General features: G+C 55.5%; 1 protein-coding gene across 1 annotated transcript in view; it reads left to right on the top strand.

Moving 5' to 3' along the window:
- POU2F3 (POU class 2 homeobox 3) overlaps nucleotides 1-11,097 on the top strand; it is a 116,089-nt gene that overhangs the window by 91,761 nt on the left and 13,231 nt on the right. Inside the window, exons 3-8 of the mRNA XM_045283564.1 lie at nucleotides 853-1,006; nucleotides 2,349-2,461; nucleotides 4,912-4,994; nucleotides 7,835-8,017; nucleotides 8,415-8,556; nucleotides 9,754-9,890. Coding sequence (XP_045139499.1) covers nucleotides 853-1,006; nucleotides 2,349-2,461; nucleotides 4,912-4,994; nucleotides 7,835-8,017; nucleotides 8,415-8,556; nucleotides 9,754-9,890 — 812 coding nt within the window. The remainder of the gene's footprint in view (nucleotides 1-852; nucleotides 1,007-2,348; nucleotides 2,462-4,911; nucleotides 4,995-7,834; nucleotides 8,018-8,414; nucleotides 8,557-9,753; nucleotides 9,891-11,097) is intronic.

Genomic DNA, 11,097 nt, shown 5'->3' with positions numbered 1-11,097 from the left:
CCCCACTGTATAGGAGTTCTAAGTCACTTAGCTACCCTCCCCCATGGACTTCCTGAGGTGCTACCAGAGGGTGGGGTCAGGGTGGGCACCAGAGGAACTTCTTGCCCTGCCCTTGGACACCTGGGAAGCCCCTGGGTGGGTGGCTCGTTCACTCACTGAAGGCAGAGCTTGGAGAGCCATGGGCCCCTCCGGCCATAAGTGCAGTGGTGGCTGTGAGGGAGACGTGTCCCCACCTGCAGGGAGACAGGCAGGGACTGTCACCAAAACCACACAGGCCCAGCTGCAGACACAGCTTTGCACGCAGAGGACACCCCAGGGGGGAAACAAGCGGAGGATCCGGGAGGCTGGTCCTCTAGATCCCGGTGACCAGACACTGGGATTGCACTGAGGGGCTTCCGAGGGCCCGGAAAATCAACTGCAAACTTCAGGGGAGAGCAGGAAAGGGCTGCTAAGTGTTTACTTCATTATGAAGTTTTGTGTTTTGCTTTGCTTTGTTTTAAAGAGTGCTCAGGATCACCATCATCTCATGAACTCAAATAAATACATAGAAACACACATTCCAACATGTCCCCACCCACCCCCATAGGGCAGAGAATCTCAGAGTAGAGCATACATGAAGCCTTATTTTTCAATGTGCTCCAGTGCCCTGATTTCCCCCACTTCCCGGAGGAAGAGCATGCTCTGACCTGTGGACTGGCACAGCCTAGCCAGAGGTGCTGGGCACCATCATTCTCAGTAGGTCCCCCACCCTGCCACTGCCAGGGCCCGCTTGCAGCCAGGAGGCTCCTCCGTGGGCTTCCTGGGATGCCACCCGGCGTGCAGAGCTCTTGGCTCCCATTTCTCTCCGCTCAGGGCTGCCAGGACTGACACTCCCCCTGCCCCACTTACAGATTAAAACCGAGGACCTCAGTGACTCCCTGCAGCAGACCCTCGCCCATCGGCCATGCCACCTGCCACCAGGGCCTACCATGATGTCCGGAAACCAGATGTCTGGGGTAAGTGCCAGCTCAAGGAAACCCCGGCACTCTCTCGGGGCCCGGGGGGTTATTCCAAGCCCTCTGCAGCGGCGGCTCAGGCTCCGGCACTTAGCTCATCCAGGTATGTCCAGAGGAACCCCAGCAAGCGGCTCAGGCCAGGAGTCAGGCTTGGGAACAAAGGTCACTGCTCTTAGAGGTAAAGCTTGGTTAGGAATTCGAAGAGGCCAGTCCCTTGGGAAAAGGGACCCAAGCTCCAAATCCCACCCTCACGGCCATCAAGTCCGTTCTGGCTCACAGCCTCCCTAGAGGACAGGGTGGGACCGTCCCTGCGGGGTTCCCAGTCACTCTGTCACTCTCTACAGGGAGTACAAAGCCTCATCTGTCTTCCTCGATGCGAAGCTTCGGTGGTTTCAAACTGCTGACTTCGCTGTTTGCAGCCTAACGTGGAACCACTACACCACCAGGGCTCCCAGGAGGGAGCCAGTGTTGCCAAACAGTGGGCTTAGAAGATGACCCTGGTGTCTCCCGCCACATGCAGGAGACATCTATAACACCATAGTTGGGAACTTATCTGTCCCCAGGGGTCCGGCCAAACAAGAGGAAGTGCTGGTGCAAGGAGCAGGGGACATCCCCGAGCAGGAGTAGGCTGGGGGAGGGGGGAAAGGAAGGGAGAAACAAAGCGTGGGGTGGGGCAAGCTCTGGGATCACAGGGACTGCCCAGGTCACCAAGCCCTGGGGTTAGGATCCCCAGTTCCTGGCCTGGTGGGAGAACCTCGGGGGGAAATAGACTTTCTTTTTTTTTTTTTAAACAGTTTCTCAGCACTTCATCACACATCACACAGTTCAAGTTTGGAAATAGGCTTTCTATTGAACCAGACTGGCATCCTGTGAACCCTGGGCTCCTTCCCCCATGACCCATGCCACAGCCACCCCAGGGAAGATTCAGGCCCAGAGCATGACTTTAACCTCGGCAAGTGGCTTGCTTTTTTTTTTTTTAATGGGGGTAAGGACACACCATTGGAGTAGTATATCATCTCTAAGATAAACTTTTGATAGGTCTGTGATATCCAATCTCTACCCTCAACAGCATTTTCAAATCTAGTTGGGCTGGCCCTCACCGACGCTGAATAAGAAGGTGAGGGTTAAGTAGCAGCGTGTTGCTAGGCGGCCCTTGGCCAGGTGTAGAAGCCGTGATGGTAGGGAGAGGAAGGGAGCAACTGTTTCCTGTTAGCCACCAGCACTCACCGAGTCATAAGCCAAGGTCACCAGCCTCAGGCACTGAGCCTGGAGATGGCCTACTGCCTGGGCCAGGTGGAGTTGGGTCAGCACCCTGAGCTGCTCAATTCGTTGTTGTCTGTTTCCACCACCCCACCCCATGCAGGACGTGACTTCCCTGCATCCACTGCAGCAGCTGGTCCTGGTTCCCAGCCACTTACAATCGGTGCCCCAGTTCCTGCTCTCTCAGAGCCAGCCCGGGCAGCAAGGTAAGGGGGACCCTGCAGCTAGCTCGCCCCTGGGGGCAGGCCAGCCTGGCCACCCAGGACCGGCCCTTCCTGGCTGGCTCCTCCTTTGCTTCCCCTCCCAGCCTCCTGCTCCAGTTCCACAGAGCGGAGGCTGCAAAGGAGGAGTGGGGAACAAGGAAGGAGAAGCTCCTTGGGAAATGTAGTCCAGACAAGTCCCAATTCCTTGGAAATCCCTCCTCAACGGGCCCCCAGACTGGCCTCTGGAAACCGCTCTGGGACTCTGTGTGGGTAGAGCTGCAGTGCCACCTACAGGTTGCGAGAGGGTTTCCAGGAAAGGAGCCCGGTGACGTTAAATGTCCGCCTGCTAACCAAAAGGTTAGTGGTTCGAACCCCGCAACCAGCCCATGGACAGAAACTGTGGCAGTCTGCCTCCAGAAAGACTCCGACCTTGGAAACGTGTGCCCCACAGGGTCACCGTGAGGCGGAATGGACTCGATTCATAGTGGGTTTGGTTTGGGGCAGGGACCTTCCCTACCAGTTTATACCAGACCCTTCACTGATAGAATAATGATCACAATAGCTACTGCTTCCTGAGCAGAAGGAGCAGGAGCTCCGCTAGTGGTTGTCCTGACTTGACTTTTGGCAGGACACCCACCCCTCTGGGCAGAGGGCGATCCCTGTTGACACATGGGAGACAATTTAGCCAGACAACAGCGGTGGGGCTCTGTGGTAAAGAGTAATATGCCTCTGATTACCTACCAGAAAGTTCTAGAACAGTCTGGCTCTTGAGGAGCACCCGGCCCTGCCTTGTGCTCTTCCCACCTCCTCCCACTGCGCCCCAAAGGGATGAGGGGAGTAAAAGCTCCCAGGTCTGTTGCCAGCATCCCAAGCAGAGACTCTGGGAATGCCGGGCTGAAATAAACTCAGAGCCTTTCTCTTTGGTTTCCGAGACGGCCCGAGGATGCGGGGACCAGGGGGAGTGATAACATAACGGAATCCCCCTATACATTGTTGACTGTGGTGAATCAATGCCCGCCACGTTCCTGGGCTAGGAACAAACAGGGACCGCGACCCTGCAGGGCAGAACAACACTGCCCCGCGGACTTCCAAGACGGGAGCTCCAATGGGAGTAGAAAGCCCCACCCTTCTCCCTCGGAGCAACTGGGGGCTCAAACTTCAGGCCTTTCTGTGGATCATAACCATAGGAAAGGGAAGGTGAAAGTTAATTCTGTGGATTCCTGGAAGACTGGAGAGGCCGATTGCCAAGGAGGCCAGTGTAGGATGTGGAGGTGAAGTAGTGGGGGGGGGGGGGGGGGATGGGAACTATTTGAGGTTGGGGTTTAAAAACAGACTGGTTGGTAAGAAAATCACTCTTCGCCCGTGTGACCTTGGGAAGTGGGCCCACTGATGAGGCTGAGCTCCCACTTCCTGGACTAATTGGGAAAACCCTACCTGACGAGTATTGGAGATCGGAGATTTTGCGTGGGAAAGGTTCCGGACCCTCAACATCAATGTTAGGATTACTGCTAGGACTCAGGCCTTGGGACTCTGCCCAGGGCCCCTAATAAGAACCTGGTTGTCCGTTGATTGTCAAAGGGTATAGTGAAACCCTGCCTCTGTTAGCCAACAAGCAGCAGCCTTCTTAATTCAGTGATGATGACAGTCGAAGGACAGCAGGCACCCCAAGGCACCTTGCCGTGCAGATTGATTGGGGTTTGATTACCTCATTCTGATGGGCAGAGTGAGGGGTCCTTGCTGTGTCCCTCTTGAGAGGGAGGCCTCCTGCGCGGCCAACCTCTAGGCAGAGGCCTTCTTGGGCAGTTCCCTAGACCGAGAAGGGGAAGGTCCTCAGACAGTGTAATGAGAAGAGAGCGCCCACGTCATTAGGTGGCACACCCAGGAGCTTCGGCTCCTGTCCTTTCCTTCTTGCTCAGCTCCTCCTCCCATGTACAGAGCATCTTGGTTTCCTCCCGCATCTCTGGCCAATGGCCCACTGCCCTTTGAAGCTGTCTGGCCCCGTTTCCAGGGTCCGATATCTTTACAGGCTGCGTGCTGCCTTTACTACCACCCCAGCTACTCATCCTGCAGGAAAGACAAAACCCCCTATGCCAACTTGAGTTCCCAGTAGTCACCACTGTGCTTCCCCTCCTGTGCCAGCCCTTCTGGGTTATCAGACCCCAGGGCAGTTCTGTCTTGACCTCTCCAGGTGGGCGGGCAGGCAGGCAGAAGGACTGGTTTGGGGCCTGCTGTTTACACTCTCTTCATCCTGGGTCTGATTTGCCTGCCCCCGCCGGTGTGTGGCAATGCCTGGCAGTGCCCGTGAGGCCTCTGCATGGGACTCCAGAGCGTGGAGGGACTTGCTTATGGCGGCAGGGGCCGGGCCAGTGTCCATGGTTCAGAAGTTGTAGGGCATGTCTCTCAGATGGCCTGGAGTTTATTTGTTTGTGCTTCTGTCCCTCCCTCCCACCCAGGTCTGCAGCCAAATCTTCTCCCCTTTCCACAGCAACAAAACAGCCTCCTCCTCCCACAGACTGGGCCAGGCCTCGCGTCCCAGGTAAATAACCGCATCTTCCTGTTCCCTCCAGGACTCTCTCAGCTCCTGACAGAGTTGAGCTCCTTGGTCTTTCTCCCACTCCATTGGCAGGGAGGAAAGGCTGGGGACTACCCCTGTTGACACCTGGGGAAATCCAGGCCCCGGTCAGGGGAGGCCATTTACCCAGACCACAGGAGTAGAACCCTAATTAGAACCCAGAGACTCTGGCCTCACTAGAGACTGCAGTGCAGGCACTCAGCTCCTGATCAGGTCCAAGGTCAGCTGACTTCCCAGGTACACCCTCAGCAATGCCTACGTGCTCGCTGGCCACAAGAAGGAAGGAGCCCAGATGCTCCTGGGCCGACACCTTGAGCCCCCAAGGCCACAGGCCCAGCCCCTTACCTCGTAACCTCTCGTTAGCTGCCGTTGAGTCGGCCCTGATTTTTGGCGACGCTGTACATAGCAGAACAAAGCGTTGCCCAGTCCTGAATCATCCCTGAGCGAGCGGTTGTGGGTCAGACTGTTACAATCCCTAGGATTCTCATTGGCTGGTTTTCAGAAGTCACCAGACCTTTTTTCCTAGTCTGTCTTGGTCTGGGAGTTCTGCCGAAACCCGTTCAGCATCATAGCAACACACAAGCCTCCTCCGATGGAGGGGTAGTGGCTGCAGGGGCGATGCAGTGACCGGTGTCACACTCACGTCCCAGGCATGGAAGGCAAGAAGTCTAGCCCTGATGCAATAATGTCCCCTGGGGCTTAAGTGGAGAGCAAATGTTTCGAGAATGACGAGGACAATGAATGTACAAAGGTGTTTTACACAATTGATGTATGTATGGATTGTGATAAGAGTCGTATGAGCCCCTGATAAAACGATTTAAAAATAAATTATTTTTTTAAAATACCATTAAAAATAAATAAATAAATGATGTCCCCTGAGCTCCCCATTTGAAATGCCTCCCGCAGTGGGCACATGTGGGGCCACGCCAGCGGTGGGTGGGAGCATGGCCGTTGTAGAGCTGAGCTGGCTCCTCAGCTGACTCCCACAGCACCAAGAGCTACGTCTGAGTTGCCCCTGGTCCCCTCATCTGTTCCCCCTGTGCACCGCTGTAGGAGAAGGCTCTGTGCAGATGGACAGACAGAAACAGGAGGGCATGGCGACAGAGATCACTCTCTGCCACTTCTCTGTAGGACCGTCCCCTGGCTCACCGGGGATCCCAACTCACAGCAACCCCATAGGACCAGGTGGAGAGGTCCCGTGCGTTTCTGAGACGGAAGGCGCTTGGGAAGGCAAGAGTGCCACCTGGTGGTTAAGTGAAATGGGGACCCGGGCGCCCTAAGCTACCCTGCCGGCTCCTGACTGTTCTCTTAATAACCACAGGCTTAGAGGTGGAATGATCTGAGAGTCCTCAAGATTGATCCTCGCATCGTCGAGTAGGGAAGCAAGGAGAGACTGGAACGATGAGATTGATTAGACCAGAGGTTCTCACACATACTTGGCCTACTGCCCCTTAAAAGAAAAATTGCTCAGCGTCCCTCCCCTGGCAATTAAAAAGTTTTACATAATGGCTCAGGACCCAGGATAAAGCGTAGGTTCAGGTTTCAGCTTCCTGGGAGCATTCATACCCCCAGGGGGCGATATTGTCCATTTGGGGAAAGCTGCCTGGGGCCAGTCCATAAGGAATTGGCTTAGGGCTGTAGCCATGACCTAATGAGGAGGGGGCCAGTCAGGAGGTTGTTTGTTTGAGAAGCGGACGTGGACAGTGGGAAGGATCTAGCAGAGACCTCAACAAGGGCTTCTCAAAGGAACGAGCAAGTGGATCAAGCCTGTCCCGAGTGTCTGCTTTAGACCTCAAAACCGGCTCAAACCCCTGACGGTTTCAAATGACTCGGTTCTTCGCAGGGGAAACAACTTCTGAGCCCTGCAGAATCTTTTGTCCTAAGCTGCTACAACCGAAGGATGCCCATCAGAATGGGAAGCCGGCATCTTCTGGGAGAGAGGGGGTGGAAAGTGAACCCCCTCACTCCCCAGTCTAGGGGAGGCAGGGGACGAGGGAGGGTGGGCTTAGCCTCCCTCCCAGTTGTCCACATGGGCAGTGGCCCCGGGGCTGAGCACACTATTAGATACCTGGGCTGGGCGCCAGCCCATCTTTATGGGAAGACAGGGTTCATTCCCGACCCCAGTGAGCACACCTTGGAGTCTAAGTTAGGGTGCATTTTCCTAAGAGCACCACCTAAAGGAAGAATCAGCCCCTACCCCCACCCCCAGGGCTCAGGGCTTAGGGGGAGGCGCGGGGGAGAGAGTTCTAGCCTGTCTAGCCTGCGTTGGCTAGACAGACACAAAAGGGATCTCCTGAAAGCCGATGGGGAGAGTCCTGTAGCAGCCATTGGCGTTTGGAATGCAGCCTTTGTGTCAGCGCATGGCGTTCTCAGTGCCATGGTGGTTATCTTCAATCGGGACCTGTGGGGCATGTCAGTTTCCCTGCCTCCTGGGAAAGAACAGGCCGGACAAACAGCCTTTCCCGATTCCACTCCGAGATGGGGGTTTACAGTCTGCCAACAACCCCGGCTAGCTCCTTTTATGGTGGAAAACAGAAAGGAGGAAGTTAGCTGCACCGTGTCAAACAGTGAGTCAGAGATCACGCCCAGCTCGGCCACCTCCCTGCCCTGCGCTCCCACTGTTTCCACCCCGGCGACTTTAGGTATCTGCGAACCTGCATAGAAACTGCAGTTTCCTCTCTTACCTCACTCACAAAGTAGGACTCCTTCGGCCCCAGAGATCTGTCGTCCTCTGCACCCCCCTACTGCTGGAGACTAGCAGAGACTGCCATTTGACCTGCTGGAGATGCGTGTGTTTCCCATAGGCTGTTGGGCGCCCGGGGCTGCCAGGGTCGTCTTTAGAGTCCCACCTGGAAGCACCCCAGCATCTCCCAGTGCCCAAGCATCTGCCCAGCTCTGGAGGGGCCGACGAGCCCAGTGACCTCGAGGAGCTGGAGAAGTTTGCCAAGACCTTCAAGCAGAGGCGCATCAAGCTGGGATTCACACAGGTGTGGTTCAAGGGAAGCAGCTGGAAGGCATGTGCCTTCCCTGAGAGGGGCCCTGGCTTCCCACGTGCTGGGGCCAAGAGCAGCCTGGGGCTGGACGAGTTTGAGGCCCACCCAGAGGGTCCCCATGTTTCCTGAGCAGAGGGCCAGGTATCCATCAGCACACAGACAGAGGGCAGTGCGCGGGGAGGGGAGGAGAATGAGAAGCGGACGAAGGGCAAGGCACCTGGACTTGGTCGACGTGGAGCCTAGGGAGAGAGCGAAGTCAGTTTCCCATCTTCTAGGGGAGACTTGGAAAACAGCTGAAAGACGCTTTAAGGTCCTAGTTGGGTGAGGTGAGAACAGGGGGTGGACAGGGACACCTGTCTCTCACGCCCTGCCCCTTTGACCCACTCCTCAGGGAGACGTGGGGCTGGCGATGGGCAAGCTCTATGGCAATGACTTCAGCCAGACGACCATTTCCCGGTTCGAGGCCCTCAATCTGAGCTTCAAGAACATGTGCAAACTCAAGCCCCTGCTGGAGAAGTGGCTGAACGACGCAGGTAGGCCCCACAGCAAGTGGGCAGACATAGCCCCCTGAGGAGGGTTGAGTGCAGGGGACCCCTTTCTCCTCCTAAACCTGTAAACAAGCAGAAGTGAGACAGACAGCCGAGGTGAAAGTGCCCGTTGTATTGCGGAGAAAGCCCTTTGGATGGCAGAACTTTAGGGCTGAGGCCAAAGAGACTTGCCCCTCAAGTCCATTTCCTCCCAAGGTGTGCCCAGCCTAGGCCTCAGGACAGCTCACCAGAGACCAGCTTTGGGTCTGATGAGCAGACGGACCCAGCAGGTGGCATCTGGAATAGATCTGGATCCACGTTTCTAAATGTTGGGATTATTGGCTCATGGGGCACAAGAGTTCTTGGTTGTAGGGACTGGCCTGGGCATGAAAGGATGTTTCACAGCCGCTCCGGCCTCTGCCCGCGAGATGCTCTCAGAGGCACTGGGACTCTCTCCAGACCATGCCAGTCTCCTGCAGAGCAGGAAGCACACAGCCCTGGTCTAGGTAGAAAGGGGTCAGCTAGTTCCCAGGGCTTAGTTCTACTCCACAGACCCAGGAGTGTGGTGCTCATGGCAATTTCCCCTCGTGGACACACGGGAGAGGACGGGGAAGCCACCCCACCCCCCAGCCCCCACCCCCCACGCTGTCCCTTAGGCAGCTTATCTTGAGGTATGTGACAAAAAATCATTGTATCTTAACATCTTCAGAAAAGGAGCTTGCCGGTCTAGCCTGGTGCCTGGGTGCTTCCTGCGGGGCCAGCCCTGCCAATGGCTCATACACCAATACCCCCAATGGCGGGAAGGTGGCTTTGGCATCAACATACTCCCACCAAGTGCCAGGGGCTGCCAGCTCAGAATGCCAGCCTGGATTCCACCGGTGTAGTTCCACAACACAGATGCCCCAGTGTCACTTGTAGGAGCACTGCCTGTGCCCCTTAACACCCCCCCCAAAAAAACCCTGCTGTCTGGGCACCCCTAAACCATAGCTGCAAACAGTGATGTCTTGGAGGATTGTTGCCCGGGACAACCAGGGGAAGCCAGGTTCTGTTTCCCAGCTGGGGCTGCGGAGGGGCTGGTCCCAGAGGAGGCCACTACGGAACCCTCTGAGAAGAGTCATGGGCCCTCACGTTCAGCATGGCAGGGCCTGCGTTGGCCTCTTGCTCCCGTCCCTGAGCTCCTTGCTACGCCCTCCCCCCCTACAGAGTCCAGTCCTTCAGACTCCTCCGGGAGCACGCCCAGCTCCTACCCCACCCTCTGTGAAGTATTTGGGAGGAAGAGGAAGAAACGGACCAGCATTGAAACCAACATCCGCCTGACACTGGAGAAGAGATTCCATGACGTGAGCACCTCCTCTGGGTGGGATGGGCAGGCTGGGGCCCAGGGTCTGTCACAGCATGGTCCCCTGAGCTACCAGCCCTGCCCCACCTTACAGGTACCCTATGGGGGTGGGGGTGGGGGTGAGGAAGCCGAACCTGCTCCCTCTCCAGGCACCCAGGTCCTTGAGGGTGGCCGTGAATCAAAGCCTGCCCTTGATCACAGTTGGGAGAACCTTTCCCTCCCTTGTTGCCCTGACATCCTACTCAGGAGACAGATGGGGCCCTGGAAACCCACAGGGGCAGTTCCACCCTGTGCTCAGAGTCGCTCACAGTCGGCATTGACTCGATGGGAGCCAGTTTGGTTTTTGGCTTGGTCCCTCTCACTGGTCCCAGAAGAGGATTCAGCTGAGGTGGAGGGAGTGAAGCCAGGGCTTCGCTGTATTGTGAATTCCTTAGTTTCTATTAGGCACATTTTATATTCGAAATGAGCAAATGGAAGGCAACTTGAAAACCATAGGGAAGGAAATGGGATGAAAAATATGCACAGCCTCAAGGCCACTGTTAGTATTATCAAAATGCTGTTCCTTTTATTCCTGTGTTCAATGCACCTTTAAATACTTGTATATTTAAAGTACTTTAAAAAATTACTTTGTAGTCAAAGCATATTCCTGAACCAGTATGTAGAAGCTCAGTAATACCTCCCATGAGCCTGCAGGAGCTGGGGAAGGAGGAGTAGAGTGCACGTGTAGTCTAAACAGCTTCTAGTCTAGACCCCTGAGGAACCAGCCCCCAGCGCCTCCACCCTTCTGACAGATTCCCAAAGGACTGGGAATCTAATCCGGCTTAGTCCAGCTGTGTGGGCCCCAGGCTGCAGCCTTTGCAGCAGGGCACTCCGCGCACCTGGCTGATAGATAAACCAAACCGAACTCGCTGCCATCTAGTTGATGTGACCCAGAGTGATCCTATAGGACAGGGTAGAACTGCACCTGTGAGTTTCCAAGATGAACTTGTTGTTTTAGTGAACACTTTCTTTTTTGATAGTGGGACAGGAGGAAAATCAAGGGAAATAGAGGAAAGAGCTGGGAGGCAAAGGGCATTAATAGAGGTCTAGATAAAGACATGTACATATGCAAATACATTTATATGAGGATGGGGAAATAGATCTATGTGCCTATATTTATAGGTTTAGTATTAAGGTAGCAGAAGGACATTGGGCCTCCAGTCAAGTAC

The sequence above is a fragment of the Echinops telfairi genome, unplaced genomic scaffold (assembly GCF_000313985.2).
Source record: "Echinops telfairi isolate 266 unplaced genomic scaffold, ASM31398v2 ScPeMD7_7463;HRSCAF=8501, whole genome shotgun sequence".
In the NCBI taxonomy this organism is placed as follows: Eukaryota; Metazoa; Chordata; class Mammalia; order Afrosoricida; family Tenrecidae; genus Echinops; species Echinops telfairi.
The sequence above is the reverse complement of the archived record's forward strand: the minus strand, read 5'-3'. Positions and strand labels throughout refer to the sequence as shown.